Source organism: Pipistrellus hanaki (genome assembly GCF_964339955.1).
Source record: "Pipistrellus hanaki genome assembly, chromosome: 6".
In the NCBI taxonomy this organism is placed as follows: Eukaryota; Metazoa; Chordata; class Mammalia; order Chiroptera; family Vespertilionidae; genus Pipistrellus; species Pipistrellus hanaki.
The window spans coordinates 71,728,681-71,756,593 of NC_140508.1; the positions used below are offsets into that span (position 1 = coordinate 71,728,681).

The 27,913-nt window shown below is 38.5% G+C and overlaps 2 protein-coding genes across 3 annotated transcripts in view; both read right to left on the reverse strand.

Annotated features, from left to right (window-relative positions):
- The window catches only part of ELAC1 (elaC ribonuclease Z 1), a 95,526-nt gene that overhangs the window by 27,372 nt on the left and 40,241 nt on the right, over window positions 1-27,913 (reverse strand). The window lies entirely within an intron of this gene.
- The window catches only part of SMAD4 (SMAD family member 4), a 42,817-nt gene that overhangs the window by 12,255 nt on the left and 2,649 nt on the right, over window positions 1-27,913 (reverse strand). For both annotated transcript variants that reach the window (XR_014795423.1, XM_084888936.1), the window contains exons 2-8: window positions 14,092-14,471; window positions 13,059-13,233; window positions 12,620-12,649; window positions 10,483-10,695; window positions 6,674-6,793; window positions 6,463-6,579; window positions 5,015-5,065 (exon numbers count right to left, since the gene is read on the reverse strand). Coding sequence is in view for 1 of the 2 variants with exons in the window: in XM_084888936.1 (XP_084745062.1) it covers window positions 5,015-5,065; window positions 6,463-6,579; window positions 6,674-6,793; window positions 10,483-10,695; window positions 12,620-12,649; window positions 13,059-13,233; window positions 14,092-14,340 (955 nt within the window). In the remaining variant the exon portion in view is untranslated. The remainder of the gene's footprint in view (window positions 1-5,014; window positions 5,066-6,462; window positions 6,580-6,673; window positions 6,794-10,482; window positions 10,696-12,619; window positions 12,650-13,058; window positions 13,234-14,091; window positions 14,472-27,913) is intronic.

Consider the following 27,913-nt stretch of genomic DNA (forward strand, 5'->3'; position numbering starts at 1 on the left):
ACCACGTTCTGCTTTGAACAAGAAACTTCACAAACACCTGGCCATATCGAAGCCAACATGCCAAGCGCCCGTGTGCCCTGGCAGCTGAAACCACCGATAGCACTGAACAGAGGTCTTCACACAATGAGTCCAAACAGTACAAACAATGCCCTGAAGTCTTGAGTGTTTACAATGGGAGTAAAAAAATGAGGTGCAAATGCATGCCTCTCCTAGTTCACACTGAAGAACACTATCTAGAAGGAAAGTTCCACAGCGAGCAATGTTTTTCATGAGTCGATTCAGGCTGGGGAAAAGGAGTTGTAAAATCTTCTTGTTTACATTAAAAAACATACTGTTATCATGAACTGCAATGTCTGTACTTGCACTTACACCTTATTTAATTCTCTTCCATTCACCAAGGGTGTTTTGTCTGTTTCCCTAATATTCCAGACACCATACAGCAAGGATGTTACGTGAAGCTACTCTCTGAATAGCTGATCCGCTCGGCTGGGAAGGAGAGAGGGACCACAGACCAGGAAATAAAACTGAGCATCTGTTATGAAGAGGGCATGAGGCCTAAGAAAGCAGGAGGAAGGGGTCACTGGCAGTGAGCACAGAGGGCCAGAGGTCATCTAAATGGATTCCAGGGACCTTGGCAGTGTGAGAACTTGTCTGTTCCACTCCCAAGGTGCTAACCAGACCAGAGGGAACATTCTCACGTTTAAACCAGGAGCAGGGCCTATGAGTTCATTAAGTTCATGAGGCCTTTCTGAACCTCTCTTTGCTCATTTTGCTCCAAGAACCAAAGGCCATGTCAGTGCCAAACCTGCAGCTTCCCATCATTCCCATCACCGCAGGCTGAGATCACTCAGTCGGAGAGCACTTGCTGAATGCCCCAACTCGTTTCAAAGGAAGTGGGCTGTTCTCTGCTCAATGTACCAACCATGGATACTCTGTGTCTTGTTCCCAAATGAGTGAAGTTGGCCAGAGAAAAGATTGTAAAAGGCTGAGTTAACAACATGAAACTTTTCTCACAATGTAAGAACTTAGCTAAATTATGTGTTGTAATGAGAAGCATAAAGCACAGCTTTATCAAATAAATGCTGTTCAATGGAAAATGTACATCTTCAAGGTATTATCTTTAATTTCTGAAATCACGTCATTCAAGAAAATATTTTTAAATTTGGTTAACTTTTTTTAAAGTTAGAAACTTGGATAAAGAACCTGAAAGATTCATTATGAATTATTCTTTATATTATTTAGCTTTGAATGAGATGTTCTGTGAGAATCTTTTATGAACACACTAGAGGTCCGATGCACAAAATTTGTGCATTTAGAGGGGGTCCCCTCAGCCTTGCCTGCACCCTCCTGCAGTCCAGGAGCCCTCAGGGAATGCCAACCAACAGCTGGGCTCGACAGTGGTATATCCTTAGTGCTGTCAAAAGGGGGAGAGATTCCCACCATCACCACTGCACTCATCAGCCTTGAGGCAGGCTCAAGGATTCTGACTGACTGGCGTTCCCCCTGTGGGAGCAAAATGACCACCAGGGGGCAGCTCCTGCATTGAGTGTCTCCCCCTTTGTGGTCAGTGTGCGTCATAGCAACTGATCATTCTGCCATTCGGTTGGTTTGCATATCAGCCTTTTATTATGTAGGATAAAGGTCCTATCACCCTAGCCAGTGTGGCTCAGTTGGTGTGTCATACACTGACAGGTCTGGGGGTCAGGGCACATGCCTAGGTTTGGGGTTCAATCCTTAGTCTCTCTAGGCGTGTAAAAGATGCAACTGATGTAAGTTTTTCTCCCATATTGATGTTTCTCTCTCTCTCTCCCTCCTTCCCTCTTTACAACCAATAAATATACCCTTGCATGAGGCTGAGTGTAGTAGATATTAAATGGTGAGGAGAAGGGCAATATGACTGGAAGCCTACTCAATAGGGAAGTCAGGTGCTCTCCCCCCTTGGTGCAGGCCCAGGCCTTTCCCTGCCCTCTCTCTCTGCCTCACCCCCAACCCAGCCAGAATCCAAGCACCCAGGTTGCTGAACCCAGGTTTGGTCTGACCTCAGGGGTCAGACACCATGCTGTTCCCACAGCCTACAGCACATTTGGTGCCAGGTGACTTGCCTGCTCCCAGATTCCAAGGCATATGCCCACTCGACTCGGCCTGGGAAGACGCCATCACTCCTTGTATTTCAGCTCCAGGCCGATAAGAAAAAAACCAGCCACAGCCATCTTGGTTGGGTTAATTTGCATACTCGCTTCTGAATGGCTGGTGGGCGTGCCTTGTGTGGCGGAGCTGTGGTCAATTTGCATATTACTATTCAATTAGATAGGACATACTAAGGCTGCTCAACCACTTGCTATGTTGTACACTGACCACCAGAGGGCAGATGCTCCAACCTGTAAATTAGTTTGCTGCTGGGGTCCAGCAGATCAGGACTGAGCGAGATGGGCCAGATACACCCTGGAGCCCTCCCACAGTCCTTCCCCAGCTGGCCAACATCCTGCATCCTTCCCTGGCCCTGATCATGCACTGGTGGGGGTCTCTCGGCCTGGCCTGCGTCCTCTCACAATCCAGGCTGAGGGACTACTCTCCCTCCCCAAGTGCATGAATTTCATGCACTGGGCCTCTAGTAATATTAGAAAAAGTAGGATTGTGGTTACCGCTGGGGTAGGGGAGGAAACGTTTTTGACAAAGAAAATGCCTTAGGTAGGAAAGTTTCTGGGGATGCTGCAATGTTTTATTTTAAATCTGGGTGGTGCTTATACAGGTATTGGCTTTAATGTTATTCATTAGATTATATGTATTCATGTTTTATATACTTTTCTATTAATTACATGTCCCAATAAAACTCTATAATAATAGCCCTAACTGGTTTGGCTCAGTGACTAGAGCATCGGCCTGCAGCCTGAAGGGTCCCAGGTTCGATTCCAGTCAAGAGCATGTACCTTGGCTGGATGCACATCCCCAATAGAAGGTGTGCAGGAGGCAGCTGATTGATGTTTCTCTCTCATCGATGTTTCTAACTCTCTATCCCTCTCCCTTCTTCTCTGTAAAAAAATCAATAAAATATGCATATTTTAAAAAACCTATAATAATAAAAGCATAATATGCTAATTAAACCAGACGAGTCGTGGTTGGTGGGGGTCAAGGCAGAGACAGCTGCCACCATGGCAGGGGCCAAGTCCCTTGCTTCTATATATAAAGTGTATATAAAGATAAGACCCCTTGACCCATAAAAATGTTTAGAACAAACATATAAAAAATCCACTACATTAATAACTAATACATATGTTAAAAAAAGTCTGAAAATTTTTTGAATCATAATATTTCTCCAAATCAAAATAAATATTATTTGCATCCTAAATCAGCATTTACTAAACTATCACACTTACTCCTGGTGAGCATGGTAAAAGTGCTCTTCATACTCTAATGTGTAAATCAATTTGGACTTCTGATCCAGAAATTCTTCAAATGTCTTAAACTGAAGAGTTAAGCATCAAAATCTTAACCTTAATGTTTTGTTTAATAGCCAGAAGAATAAATGGAACCAACATAAATAATAAATAATAAAACATTGTTTAAGAAAATGATACAGATCTATTTTAGAAACTATGTTATCCTTTAAATTAATCATTATGGTTACTATAGTCATCTTTTAAAAAAAATCTTTTTTAGAAATATATCTTACAGTATTTACATATAAAATGACCATAGCCCCACCAGCGTGGCTCAGTGGCTGAGCAATGACCTATGAACTAGGGGGTCATGGTTCAATTCCAGGCTGGGGCACACGCCCGGGTTGCGGGACCGATCCCTAGTGGGAGATGTGTAGGAGGCAGCCGATGGATGATTCTCTCTTATCATTGACATTTCTACTTCTCTCTTCCTTTTCCTTCTCTGAAATCAATAAAAATATATTAAAATAAATAAATAAGATGACTATATAGGATTTTCTTCAGAGTAATAGATGAGGGTATGAATGAGAATAGGGGGATATGAATGAAGCAAGGCTGGCCATTAGTTGTTAATAGCTAAAACTGAGGGATGAATACAGTGAGGGCGGGATCTCCCATATTATTCTGGTATTTGTTGTATGTTGGAAATCCTTTATAATAAAACATTTTTAAATTAGGGTGAAAATTAAGGAGATGAGTTAAAATGATATATTTTGCATCTTTTTATAAGAAAAACAGTTATGATGGGATAGAGAGAAGAAAAATCAAAATCCTATGTTTATATGTTAAGAAGCCTTCATTATTTTACTTCTAAACTTCTGTTTTATCATTTCTATAACTTAAAAAGTTATATTCAAACTATGAACTGAGAAAATCTACTTAGGTATGCTCTCTTTTGAGTATAATTTAATCCGTTTTTACATTTCAATTAGCCAGAGATTCCCGAATCTTCCAAGACAGATACAGTGACTTATTTTTCTTTGCAGCATCTACTTCAGATCCTTCCCTAGCTTTTTTAAAATTTTATTTTTATTATTATTTTTAATTAGAGAGGAAGGGGGAGGGAGAGATAGAAACATCAATGATGAGAAAATTATTGATCGGTTTCCTCCTGCATGCCCCTCACTGGAGATCGAGCCTGCAATCGGGGCAAGTGCCCTGGACCAAAATAGAACCTGGGACCTTTCAGTCCACAGGCTGATGTTCTATCCACTAAGCCAAACCGGCTAAGGCTTCCCTAGCATTTTAAGTGACAATTTTACATTGTGTTCTATTTGAAACCCAGTTTCTTCTGCTGAATATTTATATATTCAGTGCTAAAACCAGCACTTTGGTATTTTATATTTTAGTTGAAAACAGCTCTTATCTTTTCTCAGAGACAGTTAAAAAAATAGAGAAACAATTTGTGTGACTATAACGGTTACTCATAAACTATTAACTAATGCTATAATGAGAATTGTATTTATCTAAACCTTAATTACTGTGCTATTACATTAAAACCTTTTTTGTGTGTTTGTGTGTTTCTATTACGATAAAGAAAATCTAATTATAGGGAATCAATTTTAAAATACACTTACCAGGATGATTTGAAATGGGAGGCTGGAATGCAAGCTCATTGTGAACTGGCCCTAAAGAAAAGATAATAGAAATCCCAATTTTATTTATTAAAAGTTCACTAATATTAAAAATTTTAATATACCTTATTTAAATATAACTATCATACCTTAGGAGCTGTTTGGATCAAGTTTCTGCAATGTCTAAGAACTTAAAAGTTTAATTTACATTACTTCATAATTATAATAAGCAAATACTCTTGAATTACTTTTATATTTAATAGCTAATATTTAGTGCTATATGCCAAGTGCTGTTAAGCAATTCATAATAGCTGTACATGCAAAACTTAATGTAAATTATAAATTATTCATGTAACATATAATATAATTTATAATGTAATTTGTAATAATTTAAATTGTTAGGTCCATTCTAAAATCAAGTGTTTATGACTTATTAAGGCTATTTCCAAAATGGAAGAGTAGCTAACATAATTGACAGATTATTATGTGTTAAGACATTGTGCTAGACATCTCATATGCATTATTACATTTATTTCTTACAACGCTGGGTAAGATACTATTAATTACTACTGTTACACTTAAGGCTCAAGGAGATTAAATAATTTGCCAAGGTCACACAGCCAGTTAAGGGTCCAAATTCAGCACCCTTAACCACTATGCTGGCCTAGCAGCCATTAAAAATTATATTCTCTAAAGACATCAAAAAACAATAACGTAACTGAAAAAAAAATAGGATAAAACAATATACACAATATGATCTTCTTCTCCCCCCAGATTTATATATACCCATTTATATGACTGGAAGGAAAACATGACGAAGTATTACAAGTGGTTATCTCTGGATAGTAGGATTCTTATTTAAACACTTCTATATTTTTTAAGTGTTCTTTGGGACTATTAACCTTATATTAGTGGGAAAAAGATTTAATACATATAAAGATTTATACTATTGATTTTACTAAGTCAAAAGAACAAAGTTCCTCTTCTGCCTGAAACTACAAGCTATGGTTAATCAGTAGGGTATCCCTCCCAATCAAGCCTGCATAGCAATGATGGGTTCCACATCAGAGTGTCTATGGTATGCTAAATACTACAGTGAGGGAAACCTTAAGATCTTGACACTAAAAGGGTTTCAATCAACTTGGGGGTGAATATACAAATACACATGAGATCTAAGAACATGCACAAAGCAAACAAACAAATGAATGGAAATCAATGTGGTGTTAATGAAACATTAGCAACGGAAAATAAATATATTTGGTAAACATTACTCCTCTAAAACAAAGGTATGATAACAGTTAAAAAAATGTTTACAAAAAATACTGAAAAACTCTAATCATTTAATAAAACTAAGTTGTAAAGTGAATAAAAGATGAAAAAGTTTTTATATGGGAAGAAAAAAAAAAAGTCCTCAAAAAGAAAAGGCCCTTACAACAAAAACAAGAGCTTACAGTAATGTCCGGGATGGGGCGGCATAGGCGGGTGGTGCTGAAGATGGCCGTTTTGGTGGTGAGGCAAATTAGGTGTGTATGGTGCGGTCCTACTTCCAGTCCAGGTGGTAGTGCTGTCTAAAAATTAAGGCCCATATGGATTAATTTGCTCTTAAAAAGTCTGCCTAGTTCTTCTCAACTACTTAAAATATTTTAAAAAGCATGTACATACTATGATGGTAAGTAGCTGGCTGACCAGTAAATCCATTCTGCTGCTGTCCTGGCTGAGGCCCTGAAGCTATCTGCAACAATCCTTCACTATGGCTGCCTGCCAGTATACTGGGAGGCTGACCTAGAGGAACAAGAAGACATTAAGATGGCACATTTATAGATGAAATCCTATGGTTTTATACAGTAACTGAAGGACCAAATTACATGACAGTCACAACTATAAAAATGAGCAAAAATGAACTCATTCATGACCTAGCAAATAAAAAATCCTAAAGTCCTCTATAAGGGCAAACCTTAACCTGAAGAAGTTCAAAATCACCGTATCTTAAGTAATGGCTAGCTAATTTTAGTGGCCTATTTCTTCACAATATTCTTCAAATTTCAGAAAAATCCCACTATATGTCTAGCCTATCACACTAACTTCTTCAAAAGCGTATCAGTTCACCGGCCACTCCATTCAGTTCTGGACCTTTCTGATTAGGACTCCAAAATTTCAGGCTTAAGTGAATGTTGATGACTGGAAAGTTCATTATTATCAGCTCTGGTACTGGTAATAATAGAATGCTAGGGTTTGATAAGAGAAAAGCAGATCAGGCAAATATTTTAAATGAAATGTGATGGATAAGGTGAGAAAATTAAAATAAATTTCAAGCTCCACTGTTTAATTATTATAGTATGATTGCTAGTTTAAAAAAAAAAAAAAAACTATCACACTATCGGTCTTCTTTGAAATTTTGTCATGTACTTTTAAAAACCAAGAATCATCTCTTCCCAAGAACATTATCACACTCCTGAAATTACAGGAAACTAATTGCCCTCTCTGTATGTAACAAAGAAGACTAAGCTTCCTTTGGCTTCTATTCAATTAAAAACCATTCCTTACTGGCCTACATTTTTAAGGTCTTTTTTTTTTTAAGTGGGGAAAAAAACTTGATTTCTTCAAACAAGCATTAAGTCAACTGTTTGTCTCATTTCTAAAGCACTGAAATGTCATAATTATTGTCTAATCTTCATAGGACTCAGCCCCAGTTTAAAATGAAGTCATTTTAGCAGGCATCAACAAAGGCACGCAATTTCAACCTCTAGATACTATCAACAGAGGTTAGTATCTGTGCTCTAGCACTAATCTATACTGTAAAGTATTCTTTAATTCTCCATCACTACCCATTCTCTTTGTCAACTATGTTCCCAAACTGGTAAATAAAGAGTAGGCAACCTGGCTGGTGTGGCTCAGTGATTGAATATCGACCTATGAACCAGGAGGTCATGATTCGATTCCCAGTCAGGGCATATGCCTAGGTAGCAGGCTCGATCCCAGTGTTGGGTGTACAAGAGGCAGCCTGCTGGAGGCTAAGAGCACTTACAGGGGTCTTCAAACTTTTTAAAGTGGGGGCCAGATCACGGTCCCTCAGAGAGCTGGAGGGCCGGACTATATGAACTACTAATCCATACTGTAACACCTCGGCTGCGCTCACTGCCCAAAAAACCTGGCGGGCCGGATCACACTCCTCTGCGGGCCGCATGTGGCCCGCAGGCCGTAGTTTGAAGACCCCTGAGTTAGCATAATAAATGTGAGAAGGCTGATGGACATTTTCAGCAGGGCTGAAAATCTGCATATTATTACCTGCTGCAAATAGCTGTAGGTATTTCCCCTAACCTGATAATCTTTTCCTGTTTACTAAACTTTACCTTTGATATGCCTTTTGCATTCCTAAAGGGCCCATGTGTTTTCAAGTAAATAAAAAGCCCTGTGCCTGGAGATTTGGGGAGCCCACTTCACTAGAGGGTGAGGCCTCCACCTGGCTCCCCAAATGCTTTCCAAATTTATATTTTTGTCTAGTCTCTATTAATTTATGTATAGCCCTTCTCCAGATTCCTGAAACCTTGCGGGAAAAGATTGCAGCAGCAGCCAATCAATGGTTCTCTCATCACTGATGTTTCTACCTCTCCCTCTCCCTTTCTCTCTGAAATCATTTTTAAAAATTTTTTTTTAAATTTCTATATATAAAAGGCTAAGTGACCGGCCAACTGGCTGACCAGCCAGTAGGTATGATGCACACTGACCACTAGGGGGCAGACACTAAACGCAGGAGCTACTAAGCAACAACTTTGCAGAGTGCCCTCTTGCACTCCAGGCCCCCTCGGGGATGTCGGACTGCTGGTTTCAGCCCAATCCGCAGGTCAGGATGAGGGACCCCACCTGCTGGAGGGGCCTGGCTCACTCTGCAGATGCCCTTCAAGCTCTGGCGCTGTCCCAAATGTGGCTGGCTGGGGAGAGACTGCGGGAGGTTGGCTCCAGCACATCTCGCCCAGTCCTGCCCCACTAGCCACCTTCTAATTAATTTCCTTTGGATGTGCACGAATCCATGGATCAGACCTCTTTTATACATATATCTATATATGTATATGTATATGTAATACATATATACAGATAGGTAGATAGATATATGTATGAGAGAGAACAGAAACACCAAGTGGTTATATCCTCACATGCTTTCATATAAACACTGTAAGTATTCATCTCATGTAGCAAATCCAAAAAATACTGCTCTGAAGAGATAAAATGAATTAAAGAGGGGGAAAGTTGGTATGCTTTTCTCAAAAACTCAATTATATAAATCAGTTCTCTGTATTCCAAAGGTCAAATTTATATATTAGATCTGATCTGATATTAAAGAAAATAGAATAATGCTCCCTTTGATACGGGCCAACAAAGTATCAGTCCAAATCTATTAACATCTAGTGCTGATGTGGGCTTAGATACAATCTCCTTAGCAACCAGGTGCAAATAACATATACATGCCAACAACCTGCTCTGTGATTAATTTTACAAAGCTATTCCAAGCAGCGAATTGTCCAGACATCTGTAACTGTAAAAATAAATAACAGTAGTCATGATTTCCTTCATCAGGCCCGAGAAAAATTGAATCTAATAGCCCTGTGCCAGAGAAGCTGGCACCTCTATTATGGGAAAAACCTTTTTGAAATAGACTTCTTACTTGAAAAACACAGAATTTAGCTTTATTTTAAAATCAACTAAAATACTTAACATTTATCTTGAGAAATATTAGTTTGTCAAGATACCTTCTTCTAAGTTTAGACATTGGGAGACTGAGATGACTATTATAAAGCAATAGTCTGCCAGATAAATCAAAAGAAGAACACTGATTAAAGAAAAGCTCGCAATTCCATTACCACAGATTTTTATAAACATGTTGGTTTAAAACAACTTATTAACTACTTAACTATTTCTCAAAAAGTATCTGAAAGCTCAAGAGGCTTCTTACTTCTGCATGTAATAGTAGATAAGTACAAATTAGAGCACTAATTTAAATCTAATAATTAAAGCCACTACTTAACTTCCAAGTGACTATACATCAACATAAAAATATTTAAATAAACTGCAAACCGTATTTCCCAGGATCAATCCAACAACCTATTTAATACCTATTTACCAATGAAAGATACCATTGTACAGTCCAGCCGGTATTGCTCAGTGGTTGAGCAATGACCTATAAACCAGAAAGTCATGGTTTGATTCCTGGTCAAGGTACATGCCCATTGTGGGCTTGATCCTTAGTAGTGGGTATGCAGGAAGCAGCCCATCAATCATTCTCTCTCATCACTGATGTTTCTCTCTCTCTCCTTCTTCCTTCCTCTCTCTAAAATTAATAAAAACACATTTTTAGAAAAGATACCATAGTACTTTTTAATTATTACTTATTTGGAGTTTTCCTCCAAGTGACTAAATGTAAATATTCAATGGTTAAGGAAATTCAACTGCTGACTACATCTGATTCTACAACTCACTTGTGGAAGCCACAGGAATGTTGGGAAAGTTGGTGGTGCTGGCAGCATTAGACTCGGATGGAGCTAGCAGAGCTGGGGTGCTGTATGTCTCCGTTGATGCACGATTACTTGGGGGATGCTGGATGGTTTGAATTGAATGCCCTTCAGTGGATAATGATGGCTGTCCCTCAAAGTCATGTACATATTCATCCTTCACCAACATACTTGGTGGAGCTATATAGAAAATTAAGCATATCTTAAAATCTCATAAGCTTCTATTCCTAGGGAAAAAAATCTTATAATAATACCTAAAATTAATAGAGTGTAAATAATTCAGAGGGTTTTTTTTAATAATATTTAAAAAGCATACTACTTTATCAGCAAAAGCTATATATTTAGAGGTAGTGGCATCAGATATACTTTATCAATCATTTTGACTGACCCCTTGAAATGTGAAGATAGTCTATATTCCAACAACTTCTAGCAATGGTTCTGAAGAGATAGTCCTTACTTAACTTAGAAATAACAATTACCTTAAATATATAACATGAGGCAGACAAAAATCAAATATCTGGAGAAACTATTTATCCAGATGAGACAAAATGAGATTGAGCACTGAGCTATATCTTTTTGCTAATTTCACACATGGTAAAATTATGAGTCAGATCTGATAGCTATCCAATTCCAGGATCTAGAATTATTAAGTAACATAGTCTTTGAAAGTTAAAATATACTGAATATCCCTTAAGGTTTAGGACCAGACAGAAAAATCCTAAATGCTAAGTCAAACTGAAATTCCCTTCTAGAAACCTAACCCAAATAATGGTACTCAGTAACAGCAGTATTTTAAGATAGGGAAAGAGTATAAAGGGTCTACAGAACTAGAACCCCTCAAAAGCACCTCCAAAGGAGATTCTAATATAGCTATCACTACAGTTTCCCAACCCCTAACACTCCTTAAGCTAAATGCTTTAATTCTCCAAAAAATATGGATGGAGAACGGTGATGATGGGAAGTGACATAGTATCAATATCTATGGCGACAGGGCTTTAACCACTCTGGGTCGCTTCCCAGACCATCACAACAGCTTCTATTACCAATCAATTGTTTGAAGAAACCTAATAACCATTAATAAGTACCAAAAGGCACTAGAGTATTCTTCTGTTACTAATGGCACAAAAGAAAAGTGGAGAATAAAAACAAGTGGACTTTCATGGTCTTCCTAAGTTTTGTTTAAGGTCAGAAGATATTTCTGAACCACCTCAAAGATTCTGCAACAGAAGAGGTACTGAGCCACTAACTTCCCCCAGAACAATGGCACACCTTTTTAAGGTGACAGTGGCTCTTCTTCACCAGAGTTTCTCTGCAAATTAATTAGTTCTTAGAATTTTGAGTTTATTAACATGTTCTAAATAACAGAGCTAAAGTTTTAACAGATCCCTGTTGCATTTCCCCACCTCAAAACACTTTTCCTTTTTAAAGTAGGACTAAATCAGTGGTTGGCAAACAGCAGCTTGCCGCTCTGTTGACTAATGAGTTTGCCAACCACTGGACTACAATAGATCATCTGTGATCAGCATATACTTTAAAGTGCCTTTGCTTAATTTACTCAAAATGTAACAAGACTGAAAAAATATTTATATATATAGTTTAAAATCATTCTAAAATTACCTATCATTCATAAAAATAAGTTAGGCTGAAATGAAGAAAAATGAGAATACTAGAATTTTTCATGTTAATATAAGATTCCAAATTACCAAACATTACCAGGCATTTATACCCATTTAAACCAGCTCTGTTAGATTTTCTTCCAAAAGGTTATCCTGAATACCACATGTTTTAACAATTTATAATCAATTGTAAATTATTAAAAAAAAAATTCTTCCTTTGTATGTTTTATGATTCCCTATTATATTTTTATACTACTTTAGTTCATAAACAGCAGTTCAAATAAAAGCACCAACAGCTTATTTAAATCCAGTTTTAAATGCTGATGCATGCAACCCCCATAACCTACATTTCCAAAGGGGCAAGATGTTTTGTGGTAAATGTTATCAGAATCTACAATTTCTAAGTAAATGAAAAATAGAGGAGACTGAATAAAAAATAAAAAATTTTAAAAAAACACAGAGAAAGTTACAAGAAACAGGTTACTTACCATTACTCTGCAATGTTAATCCTGAGAGATCTTCATTTTTAAAAGGGGAAAAGAAAATGAAACATTAATCATTACCATGCAAATATTTTCCATTATATTTTAAATTATTAAATGTAAATAATAAACCAAAGTCAAAACTTCATGAACCATTTCAAGAATAAATGCTATCATAATACATGAAATATTCAACTCTATCATGCTTTTCATCTTATTTTCCAAAACAATATTCTAAATGGGCAAAATACCAATTATTTAGTTTTAGCAACCAAAATACAAGTGTGTTCCAAAGTTGAAATTTCAATATTTATATTTCATTAAGAATGTCTGTCTCTTTAATTGAAGTCCACCTCTACATTTATAATTTAACTTAAAAAAAATTAAAACACTATTGAGATGTTTTCCCCTTGTGCTTCTAAGGAAAAAAGCAAAGTTTACTTACCTATTCCAGGTGATACAACTCGTTCATAGTGATATGGATTCACACAGACACTATCACATTTTAAGTCAAATGCATACTGACAATATTTAACATGTTTTAGTTCATTTTTGTGAAGATCAGGCCACCTCCAGAGACGGGCATAGATCACATGAGGAAATCCTTTCCGGCCTGCCACCTAGGAAAAAGAAACAACCATTTATTGAACATCAGTTATGCACCATGCATTATACAAGTCTTCAGTTAATCCTTACAATCCTATAAAGTCAGTTTTTTAATCTCCATTTCATAAATGAGAAAACTAAAGCTCAAAATAACTTACTTGGCCATGGTCACAAAGCAGGTAGCTTAGGTATGATTTCAAGTCCTGTGCTCAGGTTTTAAAATGCAAAAAAAAAGTATGGCTTTGTTGTGGAAATTATGCATAAAATCTAGAAATAAAAATGTTAAATCTAATGACATGTTCCTTTAAAAATATTAAAGACAAGAGAAATATTATGTAGTTCTACATGAAAAAAAAGTGACCAGTTAAAATAAAAGGTAAAGAAAATTTGTCAAATATAAGCTTTTTAACTTAAGTTTTAAAGATATCCTTGAATTCTTCTTGATTTTTTATATAAAAGTACCAAACATACATTATCAGATTTCTATTAAAAAAAAAAAAAAAAAAAACCACAAGTATAACTCAGGTTTCCAAAATGTGCAAATAATACCAAAAAGAAAAAAACATAAAATGCAACAAGAATGAATACCAAAATGCTAAAGGTATGGGTTTTCTTCTGCCTTTTATTTTTATGTTCCAAATTTTCTACATTTAACTTTTTAGTCAGAATGTTAAACAACTTAAAAAATGTCTTTATTATATGGAATACATATTCTTCCATATATTCCCATAGTGGGTATTGGTACAGGATGTATAATATCTAAAGAGATGGGGCAAGAATTAAAATATCCCAAAGAAACTAAAAGGGAATGACAATTTCTTTTTTAATCTGCCACTACAGAAGATATATGAAAACTCAAGCACAAGACTAACCTGAAGCCTTCCATCCAATGTTCTCTGTATGGTAACACATTTACTAGGATGAGCTCCATTTGTAGTAATGGCTGTTATTAACGAATCCAATTCATCTTTTTTCTCCTTCAGCTTCTTTACCAAACTTTCAATTGCTCTTTTTGCAAATGTTTCACTCTCTCCACCTTGTCTATGGCACATCAAACTATGTACAATGCTCAGACAGGCATCATTGCTTGTTGGTGTATTTGTAATAGACATATTGTCCATTTGTTAAAGTTATTTCTTTTAAGTCAAGTATGTCCCCAATTTCCAGAGCAATTTTGATATTTTGGAGGCAGTGGAAAACACGGGCTAATGTCACAAGGAAAATTGTTAAAACATGTGGTATTCAGGATAACCTTAAAAAAAAAAAAAAAGACAGACATTAGAACACAGTTTATAAAGTAAATTCAATTACTTGGGAAAGTTGGAATTGCTCCAGTTAAGTCAAAGATTCAATGCACATAATTAAAATTTGGTGCTTAGCCCTAGCTGGTTTGGCTCAGTGGATAGAGGGTCGGCCTGTGTACTGAAGGGTCCCGGATTCGATTCCGGCCAAGGGCACATGCCTAGGTTACAGGCTCAATCCCCAGGAGGGGCATGCAGGAGGCAGCCAATCAATGATTCTCTCTCCTCATTGATGTTTCTATTTTTCTCTCCCACTCCCTTCTTCTCTGAAATCAATAAAGATTATTTTTTAAATTGATGTTTAGATTTTTAAATGACTTAATTAAAATGTTGCTGTTTTTGACATTCCAAAAATATTAAAATTAATCCATCTCATTATTATAGAGGCATGCTCAATCAAGCCTTATTGAGCATGTACTAGTCACCATAAAGTAAAATCTTAGGACTTTTAAAAAAGAAATACTTAGGAAGGCCAGCACTTAAAAATATTCTTGATAGATAAACTAGTTAAACCTAATAGTCTATCACTAACACACATGAAAAATTCACTGTCACCTAATGTGTAACACCCATCTTTGTAACAAAGAGACTACTGACAACAATGAAAAGAAAAAACTTTTACAAAATCCTACAAAGGATTTTAAAATTAATTTCTACAAAGCATGGCCATACGCACATGAAAAATGCTCAATTATTAATCATTAAGGGAAATGCAAATCAAACCACAAGGAGACACCACTTCATACCCACTAGATTGGATAAATCAAAAGGATATACAAAGAAAGACAAATACCATATGATTTGTCTTTTACTAAGAATCTAATGAACAAGCCGAAACCGGTTTCACTCAGTGGTAGAGCGTCGGTCTACGGACTCAAAGGTCCCGGGTTCAATTCCGGTCAAGGGCATGTACCTTGGTTGCGGGCACATCCCCAGTAGGGGGTGTGCAAGAGGCAGCTGGTCAATGTTTCTCTCTCATCAACGTTTCTAGCGCTCTCTCTCTCCCTTCCTCTCTGTAAAAAATCAATAAAATATATTAAAAAAAAAAAAAAAGAATCTAATGAACAAAATAAACAAAATAGAAACAGACTAACAGATATGGAAAACAGACCAACAAGCTATCAGAGGAAAGAGGACTAAGTAAAAAAGGTGATGATTTAAAAAAATTTCATAGGCACAGACAACTATGATTACCAGAGGGAAAGTGAAATGAGGGGACATAAAAGAGGGTAAAGGAGGGATAAATAGTAATGAAAGGACACCTGACTTTGGGTGATGAACACATAATACAATATACAGATACTGTATTATAAAACTGAACACTTGAATCCTATAATTTTATTAACCAATCTTACCCAATAAATTCACAAGACATTTTTTTAAATGATAGATACAAACAATAGGATAATGAAGGCCTGCAGGGGTCCTCAAACTTTTTAAAGTGGGGGCCAGATCACGGTCCCTCAGAGAGCTGGAGGGCCGGACTATATGAACTACTAATTCCTACTGTAACACCTCGGCTGCGCTCACTGCCCAAAAAACCTGGCGGGCCGGATCAGACTCCTCTGCGGGCCGCATGTGGCCCGCGGGCCGTAGTTTGAAGACCCCTGGCCTAGAGCAAGCAACAAGGGTGGGCCAGAAGGGATCAATGGGGAGGAAAGGGGGACATAAATCTTTCAAAAATAAAGATTTAAAAAGAACAATTAAAAAAAAAAAATAACGAGCTAGAAAAGATTTTTTTCCGAAAAGGATATACAATAAGTACTGGCAAGGGTGTGGAGAAAATCAAACTCTCATACATTGCTAGTAAGATTGCTAAATGGTGCAACCACTTTTGGAAAGTTATCTGCCAATTCCACAAAATGTTAAACAAAGAATTACCCTATGACCCAGCAATTCCACCCAAGATTACTGAAAACCTATGTCCACATAAAAACCTGTAAAAAATGTTCATAGCAACAGCATTAATAATGTCCAAAAAGTAAATACAACCCAAATGTCCATCAACTGAAAATGTATAAATGAGTACATCCATACAATGTAATATTATCCTATATAATAAAAGCCCAATGACCCAAACCGCAGAACAACCACAACTACCAGAGACCAGAACAACCATGGCCTTGCCCTGACCGTCCCCGCCCCCAGGAGGAACCCCACCCTGATAGGGGGTATGGCTGACCTGCAAACCACCCCGAGCCCCTCACCACGGCCAGCCCTGCCCCCACCCAGGACCCAGATAGGGGGCATGGCCAGCCTGCAAACCATCCCTGGTGCCTCGCCCCCCCCCCAGTGGGAACCCCACCCCAACCCGGGACCACCATCAGGACAGGACAGCCAGGCCCCATCCATGCACCGGGCCTCTATCCTATATAATAAAAAGGGTAATACGCAAATTGACCCTAATGGAAGAATCAGAACAACTGTTCAACCAGTCACTATGAGGCTCACTGACCACCTCTCAGTCCCTTTCTCTGGCTGGCAGGCTCTGGTTGCCCAATGGTGAACAGGAAACTTGAAGTGGCTGGTGGGGGACACGGGTGGCACCAGACCAAGGCCCCCACCCTACCAGTCGCCCCACACACAGAGGGCAACCCGCAGCGGGGGCAGGGCCGGCAAGCGGGCAGGAACGGCCAACCTCTTGGTCCCTTTCCCTGGCCATCAGGCTCCGATCACCCAATGATGAACAGGGAACCGGGGCAGGTAGGTGGCGGGGGAGGGGGAGGGGGGGTTTCTGGCTGCAGTTAGCCAGGGAAGATGGCCCTAATTGCAGGCCAGGCCTAGGGACCATACCCTTGCACGAATTTTGTGCACCAGGCCTCTTGTTCAGTCATAAAAAGGAATTAAGGGTTGGTACATACTACAACATGGATGAACCTGTAAAACCTGCTAAATGAAAGAAGGCAGTCACAAATGGTCACATATTATATAACCCAATTTATATGAACTATCCCGAATAGGCAAATCCATAAAAACAAAAAGCAGAACAGTGGTTGCCAGAGGCTATGGGAAGAGGACTGAGGAGTGACTGCTAATGGGTATGAAGTATCTTTCTGGGGTAATGATAATGTTCTAAGATCGAGAGAGGTGATGCACAACTCTATCATTCTAGTGAAAACCATTAACATGTATACTTTAAAAGGGTGAATTTTATAGTTTGTAAATTATATCTCAATAAAGTTATTAAAAAAGAAGAAAAGACCACTGAGCCCTGGCCAGTAAACCAAAAGGTTGTGGGTTCAATTCCCAGCCAGGGCACATATCTAGGTCACAAGTTCAATCCTGGTTGGGAAGCATAAGGGAGGCACCCACCAATGTTTTCCTTCTCACACTGATTTTCTTTTTCTCTTTCTCCCTCTCGCTCTCTCCCCCCCCCCTCCTCCCTCCCTCCTTCCACTGTTCATTCCCCTCTCTCTAAAAATTAATAAAAACATATTCTTGGCCCAGCTAGTGTGGCTCAGTTGGTTAAGCATCATCCCATGCACCAAGAGGTCACTGGTTCAATTCCCAGTCAGAGTACATGCCCAAGTTGTGGGCTCAATCCTTAGCAGGGGGTGTGCAGGGGGCAGCTGATCAATGTTTCTCTCTCACTGATGTTTCTACCTCCATCTCACTTCCACTCCCTGAAGTCAATCAACACACACACTAAGAATTAAAAAATATTTTTTTTTTTAAATGACACTGAATTCCTCAGTAGTTTTTATCTGTGAAAGCAACAGGGTAAATTATTTTCTCCTTTTTCAATTGTTTTTTAAATTAGTTTTTAGAGAGAGGGAGAAACATCAATGAGAGAGAAACATGATCAGCTGCCTCCTGCACACCCCCTACTGGAGATCAAACCCATAACACGATCATGGGATGTGCATGGGACAATGCTCAACCAACTTACCCACATAGGCCAGGGCGATTATTTAAAAACAAAACAACAAAAAAACGAAAATGTGCGCACGCGCACACACACACACACACACACACACACACACACACACACACACACAGCTAATATGCAAAGTGTCCCCTCGGGAGTTTGGGAGTTTGATCGCTCACAATGACTTGTGCTGACCACCAGGGGGTGGCATGGAACAAAGGAAGGCCCCAGTCAGCAGCCAGAAGGCCCCAATCGGCAGCCAGGCCTAGGGAACCTACCTGCGGACAATTTTTGTGCATCAGGCCTCTAGTAGAAAATAAATATTAATGACCAAAACCCAATAACCCAATCTAATCATGAGAAAAACAACAAATAAATTCAAATTGAAGGACATTCTACAAAGTACCTGACAAATTCTGCTTCAAAGTCAAAGACTGAGAAAAATGGCACAAATCAGAGGATTATAAGGAGACAGAACAATTAAATGCAATGTGGTATTGTAGATTGGATTCTGAAGCAGAAAAAAAACATTTAATGGAATAACTAGTGAGATCTGAATAAAATCTGAAGTTTAGTTAATGATGTGGCAATGTTGGTTTCTTAATATCAACAAATAATAGCATTAAAGGAAAGTGAAATTAAGGGAAATGGAAATTGGGTATATGGAAACTGTTTAATCTTTGAAATTTTTCTGTAAATCTAAAAGTATTCCAAAATAAAGGCTTAAATAAATAAATAAATATTAATGAAGAATCTATACTTATATGTATGAAACTAAAGTAATTTATCTGAGTTCAAGTTCCAATATGGAATATGAAAAGGCCATCGGTCTAAGAATAAATTACATAAAGCTGGAGTGTAGGCTACACTTTGAGTTGTTTTTCTTTATTGGTAGACTAGAGGCCCGGTACACGAAATTCGTGCACTGGGGGAGGGGGGGTGTTGCTCAGCCCGGCCTGCACCCTCTCCAATCTGGTATCCCTTGGGTAATGTCTGACTGCCGATTTAGGTCCAAATTGCATGGCATCGGGCCTAAATCAGCAGTTGGGTTGGACATCCCTCTCACAATCTGGGACCACTGGTTCCTAACTGCTCACCTGTCTGCCTGCCTGTCTGATTGCCCCTAACCGCTTCTGCCTGCCAGCCTGATCACACCCTGACCACTCCCCTACCAGCCTGATTGCCCACAACTGCCCTCCCTGCCACAACCTGCCTTCACTGCCAGGACCTGCCTCCTCTGTGCTTGGCAGTGGAAATGCCAGCACCAGCCTCCTCCACACCGGAACTCCAGGCCTCACTGCATGGAGCAGCCACCAGGCTCTGCCTCTGCTGTGCACACAGCCATCTTGTGACGTCACACTGGAGGACCACCTAGGCTTTTACTAGTATAGATGTAGTCGCATTCCATGCTTATTTCACTTTTATTTTCCTTTACTCTTTACTTGAATCTTTAAAAATCCACCCCCTGCTGAAAACAGTTTGGCTCAGTGGATAGAGCATCAGCCTGCTGACTGAGAAGTCCCGGGTTCGATTCCAGTCAAGAGCATGTACCTTGGTTCTGGGCACATCCCCAGTAGAGGGTGTGCAAGAGGCAGCTGATCGATGTTTCTAACTCTCTATCCCTCTTTCTTCCTCTCTGTAAAAAATCAATAAAATATAATTTAAAAAATCCACCCCCAACACCAAATAAATAAACTAACTCAACAATCTATACCAAAATCTGTTCCTTTTTTGATGACCTTTATTTCTAAAGCATTAATTCCATTCAATTACCAACACTGGAAAAGCTTGGTAAATCATCTTTGACTTCCCTCTCTCTTTCACTACCCCTACGTTCTCTCATAAAGTTACATAATTCTTTACCTTAGTCATTTCTATCAATCTCCTTTCTTTTTTTATTTTAAAAAGGCTTTAAATATGTTACACAAAATAAACCTTAACACTTCAAGCAAAATGATTTTATGTTACATGCAATAAACATTAATATCTCAATAAAAATGATTTTAAGTATATTACATGTAATAAACACTAATTATTCAAGAAAATGATCTTATATATATTACATGCAATATACACTAATATTTCAAGAATAAACAAATTTTAAGTATAATAATATTACCAAAACGGTACTAACATAGTATGATATCACAAAAGTTGTAGGAAATGTTAAAAACCTGCAAATAATAGGATTACTTTTTTTTATATTCTAGTATATTTCCCCCTCTGGCTCTATTTTTGTTCATCAGTTTGTTGTTCATTATATTCCACAAAAGAGGTCCTAGGATATTTATCTTTCATTGACTGGGCTATTTAGCTTAGCATGGTGCCTTTAAAGTCTATTTTACCGGATACGGGTATTGCTACTCCAGTTTTTTGTGGGGGGTTTTTTCTTTCCCATTTGCTTGGGAAATTTTTTTCCAACTCTTCACTTTCATCCTGGGTGTGTCTTTTGTTTTGGGGTGGGTCTCTTGTGGACAGCATATACTAGTACTTGGGTCATGTTTTTATAGCCATTAATCTACCCTACAGCTTTTCATTGGAGCATTTAATCCATTTACATTTAGGGTTATTATTGAGAGGTACTTATAGCCATTTTAATTCTGTATGACTAGGTTTCGTTCTGTTTCTTCTTCTCAATAATCCTTTTAGCATTTCTTGTAATGCTGGCTTGGTAGTGATGAACTCCTTCAGCCTTTTTTTTTTTTTTTTTTTTGGTCTGGTAAGCTCTTTATATGACCGTTTATTTTGAATGATAGCCTTGCTGGATATAGTAATCTTGGTCTCAGATCCTTTACCTAGATTACTTCATGCCTTTCCCTTCTGGCCCGCAGAGTTTCTGGTCAGAAATCAGGTGTCAGCCTATGGTGCCATTTAAATATCTCAGTTTTTCCCGGACCACACCCTAACGCACTATCTCTTCTCCTGCCAATCCTAGAAGAATCACTTCCCTGGCCTGTTTACTGTATGTTCCCTGTATAGTACTTGATCCCTACCGTAAATTTGAAACATACCCAATTAAAACGCACAGTATTATAGTTAGTTGATTATGTATTTGTCTCACACTCTGTTAGAAGTTCAAGAAAGCAGCAATGCTTTCTCATCTTAAAAATTCCCAGCACCATGCAGTTCCTAACATATACCAGGTAAAAGTTTGTGGGTTGACTGTCGATTTCCTTGCAATAATTTTGAATAGTGCAAATACTTTGCGGTTAAACTCATTTTCTGATATTACATTTCAAAAGATCTGTACCAATTTGAAAGTGTTTAAGTATAACTATTTCAATATAACCTCACCATTAGATGTTATCATTTCTAAAACCTAAGTTATCTTTGGGCCTAATGGTATCTCAAAAGCTGTTTTAATTGCACATATCTTTGAAAACTAATGAAAATCTCTTTGCTTCCTTAAACAGTTTTTTCATGTGTTTGTCTTTGTTGTATTCCTATGACAAGTGCCTAAAACATCGTAATTTCCTTGTACAAGAAATAACAGCACAGGCGTACAGATGTTTTCGTAATTTAAATAGTTCTATCGTACATTATAATTTTTTAAAGAGTGATATGTAATGACGTAGACAAGGGCACTAGTTGGTATAAATAAAATTATATGTTCTAATTGAAGCTCTAGCAGCATGACTGAAGCAAGTTAACACCTCCTTCAAGTCTCTCATCTATAAAATGGAAAAAATACATGCCTTGCTAACTTTACAGACTTGTTATGGTAACCAAATGCAACAATGTACATAAAAACAATCTGAAACCACAAATTGACCAATCCAACACTGTATCTACCTACTATGTGCAAATCACTTCAGATACAAAATAAGCATCACATAATGAAAAAGTTCTCAACTCTATCAGACCAACATCTCATTTTGTAACTAATAATTTATATCACCATTAGCATTCTTGAAACAATTCTAACCTATTTGGCATATTTAAAAAATTTTAACAATGCCATAATTGTTAAAGGAGAAAAAGATCCTAATATATATAAAGAGCTGGACGTCATCATGACTTAACGGGCGACCGGTCACCATGAAGTTCATTGAGCACCTCGGTCCCCCCTCTCCCCCAGCCACTAAGCTGCTCACCATGAGGGGGGGCTGGCGGCGGGGCGGGACTGGGGACTGATGAGTGGAGGTGGCAGGCTGGTCATGAGCTTAGCGGAGCAGTCACCCAGGCAGTGGCAGCGATTTTTGGGAAGCAGTCGTGGGGTGGGGGAGTCTTGCGGAGCTGTCCAGGGGCAAGCTTCGAAGGGCAGTCGTGGGGGGGAAGGGGGAGCCTCTTGGAGCAGTCGAGGGACTGCAAGCATCGCAGAGCTTCCCAGGGCGGAGAGCTTCACGTAGCGTCGGAGGGCAACAGAAGCCATGCAATGGAGGCCAGACTAGGCCTAGGGACCCTAACCGCGCCCGATTTCGTGCACACTGGGCCGCCAGTTAATATATAATAAAGTATGTATTTTAACAAAAATGTTCCAGCATATCAATAAATTTAGATAATACAATAAAAATGATAGATGCTTGCACTTATATGTAGAATTATCATAAATATGACAACTACAGGTGTTTTATTTTGGTAACTTAAATAGCACAGTGATAAAGTTGGTGACATGTATTTTCCAAAATGGTGAACTCCTGATAAAGTCCCAAACAAAACAACTTCAATTAAGAAACCAAATTAAGAACTTGGCCAGCGTGATTCATTGGTTGAGCATCAACCTAGGAGGCAGGAGGTCATGGTTCGATTCCTAGTCAAGGCACATGCCCAGGATGCAGGCTTGATCCCCAGCAAGGGGTATGCAGGAGGCAGCCAGTAAACGATTCTCTCTTATCATTGATGCTTCCCTCTCTCTCTCTTTCTCCCTTCCTCTCTAAAACATACATACACTAGTAGCCCTGCACACGAATCCATGCACCAGTAGCTCGCTGCCGCCCTCCAATAACTCTCCACCTGCTCCCCATTCTCCTGTAGCTCCCCGTCCCTCCTGCCCTCCCCCATAGCTTGCTGCCATGCCCCCTCCTGTAGCTCTCCACCGCCCGCTCGTAACCAGTAGCTCACTGCCGCCCTCCTGTAGCTTCCTATAGGCCGAGCACGACCCCCCCACACCCCATAGCTTACTGCCCTGCCCGCTCCAGTAGCTCTCTACCGCCTAGTTATAGCTCGCTGCCCCACCCTCCTGCTGATCTGTGATCTGATCTTTACTCGGTCAATTGTTATGCTTCACAGTGTAACAGCCATTTGCATATTACAACTTTATTAGATAGGATTTTTTTTTCTTTTATTAAAGAAAGAAACCAAATTAATACAAACTTCATTTCTGAAAAATTGAGTACATATTAAGATGGAGCTGCATTCTAGGTTAATTATATATTTCCTCTTATATGAATTTCTGGGGCATCTGAAAGTGTTGTGGGATGCAACACAATTCTTCAAAATCCTTCACAATGCAAGATGGCATCACTAGCCCCCACCCACCAAAGCTCCTCCCACTAATATCCACATCACTTAAGGAGCAGTATTTACTACACTGATAACCACAGATACAGAAGATTCAAATATATTACTCTTAAGTAATAGATGCTAATAGAGGTATGTGTTAAAGTAAATTGGAACTATAAATTGGAAAGTCCACAAGTAAACTAGATCTGAGCATGATGTATCAGTCAGGCTACATGATGTATCAGTCAGGCTAGACTACCCTAAGCTGCAATGACAACCAACCCCAAAATATCAGTAGCTTAAATCACAGGTATATTTTTGCATAAACTGAGAGCATTGCTCATTGTTATCTCTCAGGGATTAAGCTAACAAAGACTCCCTCTCTACATATGTCCTTAAATGGCAGGGGAAGAGATAAGATAATCATGCACTGTCTTTCAAAGGCTGAACATCCCTTGTACTCACATTTGACTGGCCAAAGTCATATGGCCATGTCAATGGTTCTCAAGGAGAGCAACTTTGTCCCTCAGGGTCATTTGGCAATATTTAGAGACATTTTAATTTTCACAACTGGAATGGGGAAGTGAGAGGCAGAAGATTATTGGCATCTAGCAGGTAAAAGCCAGGGCTGCTGCCAAACAAGGACAGCCCCCTACAACAAAAATTTATCCAGCCCAAAATGTCAATTTTGCCAACGTTGAGAAGCCCTGAGCCATGCCTAGTTTCAAGATTGGGGTGAGAGACAGAGAAGTGCAAGACAGAAGAGAGCCATTTAGAAATATATTTTGACTTGGAAAAGACCTGAAGTTCATATACATTCATCCACATTAAGATACAGAAGTCATACCTTACTACAAAGACAAATATTCAGTAACAGTCATTTTATTCAAATCATAAATAAGATTTGCATTCTAAACATGCAAATTGGGGGTGATGAATTTTAAGTAAAGTGTTCTAGTGCACTAATGATTGTAAAGTTTGCACTGTATTGAAACAAATGAAGCAATAGGATAAGCATACTAAAATATCCAAAGCCTTTAAAATCAAGAGGTACTTTCTTTGAAGGTACAGATTCCCATGCCCCCTCTACTCTATTCCCAATTCTGACTCCCTGTGTGTTGAAATGAGGTATGGTAAGGGAAGAAAGTAATATACTTTTTAATTTTTTAAAGTAGCTCTTCCAGAGACAGAGATGTAACTGATCTTAGACAGGTGCTTCAGGTGATACAGATGGAGAACTGAAGCTACCTGCACAAATGATCTCTGAAGAACTACCAACTAGTTGGGCTTGTTGGGCAACTTTCTCACAGTATTCAAGTTAAACCCTGACAGCAAAAGTTAAATCAATGCAACATGCATCTCAGGAACCATTCAAGTGATTATTTGGTGTCTAGAAAATTTTATGGTTTCCAAATAGACTACCCCTATATAAAAAACAAGTTCCTTTGGTAGTTTAAATGCTAAACAGTCTCAAAAAGGAGCCAGGTAAGCATTTTAGAATGCTTTAAAAGATAAACCTCCTAGTTAGAATAGTGATGATATACCAACCTCTCATCGCGGGAAATGCAGCATCCTAAAACTTGCTACCAGACAGTTCAAACGAATTGAACAATGAAAAGTAGAAAATAGGGGAGACAAGGAGATGAAGGGGACAGACTTGGAAGCAAAATATATGAGGCAATATTTTCAAGGGACCCATTAAGTTAGATGTGAGATGATTACATTGTGCGTATGTATATCAAGGTATTAGAGTGTAAAGCTGACACAAGTGAAAGTTAAAAAAATGAAGCTATCGAGGATCCTACCCTGGCCAGGTAGCTCAGCTGTTTAGAATGTCACCCCCTATCTGCCAAAGTTTCGGGTTTGTTCTCTGGTTGGTGTTATATACAAGAAGCAACCAATGAATGCATCAGTGGAACAACAAACTGCTGTCTCTCCTCTCTCTCTCTCTCTCTCTCTCTCTCTCTCTCTCTCTCTCTCTCTCTCTCTCTCTCTCCTCTCTCTCTCTCTAAGCAATCAATAAACAAAAATGTTTTAAAAGTTAGAGAACCCCACTAGCTCAACCACTTCAGAACTCTGACCTGGCTACAACCCAAGCCAACTGAATCACAATTTCTGGGGGTGGAATCTAGCCATCAAGATTTTTAAAGGGATTTCAAAGAGCAGCCAAGATTGAGAACCACTGTCCTAAACACTGGGAGCTGAAGAAAAACATTAAAAAAATGAACCCCAGCCTCGTCCAGTTTGCCCAGTGGTTAGAATGTTGGCCCACAGACTGAAAGGTCTCGGGTTCAATTTTCAGTTGCTGGGTCCCCAGCCCCTATAGAAGCATATGTGGGAGGCAACCAATCGATTTGTCTCTCTCATGTCAATGTTTCTCTCCTCCCACCCCCTTCTCCCTTCTACTACCTCTAGAAATTAATGGAAAAAAATATCTTCTGGTGAGAATTTAAAAAAAAGAAAAGAAAAGATGAACCCTACAGTTATAAATTTTCCAGACTGCAAAGAATTCTCATTTAAAACAAACAATAAAGTATAGTTCTTGAGTTTAAAGGCATTTACAATTATTAAATTGTAATTAAGATGCAATAATAAATACTCATTACAATCAGCCTATGGTCTACTGTATCTTATCTATGATGTGATTTGCAGTAGCAAATAATCAAGACTTAAAGTAGCCCAGCCAGTGTGGCTCAGCGGCTGAATGTCCAGCCAGGACTTAAAGTAGCCCAGCCAGTGTGGCTCAGCGGCTGAATGTCCAGCCAGGAACCAAGAGGTCAGCAGTTCAATTTTGGGGCAGGGAGCATGCCCAGGTTGCGGGCTTGGATCCCCAGTAAGGAGCAAACAGAAGGCAGCCGACCATAATGTTCCTCTCTAATCTTTCTATCCCTCTCTAAAAATCAATAAAAACATTTAAAAAAAAAAAAAAAAAAAAGACTTAAAATTTTAAGATTCTGATCACTTATTATCCTAATAAGTGATCTACTAGTAAGCACTACCCTCGTTTTTATCCACTCTCATGGTTAAAATAAATTTTCCTGGATGCCAATCACACCATGTAATAGTGTCAAAGTGAAACCCAAAATACCTTGTTCCCGAGAAACAGAAATTCTGCCACATTTCTCATCACCAAAAATTACACATTTTAGAACACGAAATAAATCCAAAAATTCTAAAGCTGACCCATTGTCAAGCATATGTTTTGGCATATTATGATGTAGACAGTATCAAACTGAAAGTCACTCAAATGAATATCTAGACAAAATTTTCAACTGTTTGAATTTCTTTTTAAAACAATTGAATCCTTATCAACTGTTGAGCAAAAAGCCCCAAATTTAATAATTTAACAAAATTGAATGCTAACCTAGCTCCTTTCATTTAGTGTAGGAAATAATAAAATCACTGAAACTAATTAGTTTTATACATGATTAACCATTATCTGAGTCAGCATTAATCACCATTTAAGCAAAAACAAAAAACAAAAAAACCAGAAAACGTAACTCTGCCTAACTACACAATCTTCTAGAAAAAAAAAAAAAGAAAGAAAATCCAACATGTACAATGAGCACTGAAATGGCTATATAAGATGTTTAAAAAAAACATTCACTTTAAAATCACGTCATAAGTTCAGCCAGTGTGGCCCAATGGTTGAGCACCGCTCTATGAACCAGGTCACTTTTTGATTCCCGGTCTGGGCTCATGTCAGGAGTTGCCAGCTGGATCCCCAGCAGGGGGTGTGTGCAGGAGGCAGCCCATGATGAGTCTCATCATTGATGTTTCTATCTCTCACTCTCGCTCCCTCCCTATCCCTTTCTCTGTCTATCTCTAAAAGAAATAAATAAAAAATTTAAATATACATTTTAAATATAATGAACAGAGCAGATTCTATAGGGTTAACTGCCCTAGTAGAAGCCTCAGCAATTCACAGCTCAATTAGCATAGTGTCTAATGATGTTACTATAACACCAGCTTACTCAGAAAAAAACAGCTTCCAAACTGGAAAGCTGGAGTGTGACTGCACAGCATAAATTAAGTTTTATACTTGCTCTTTAATTGGGGGGTGGGGGAGAGAGGGCATGGAAT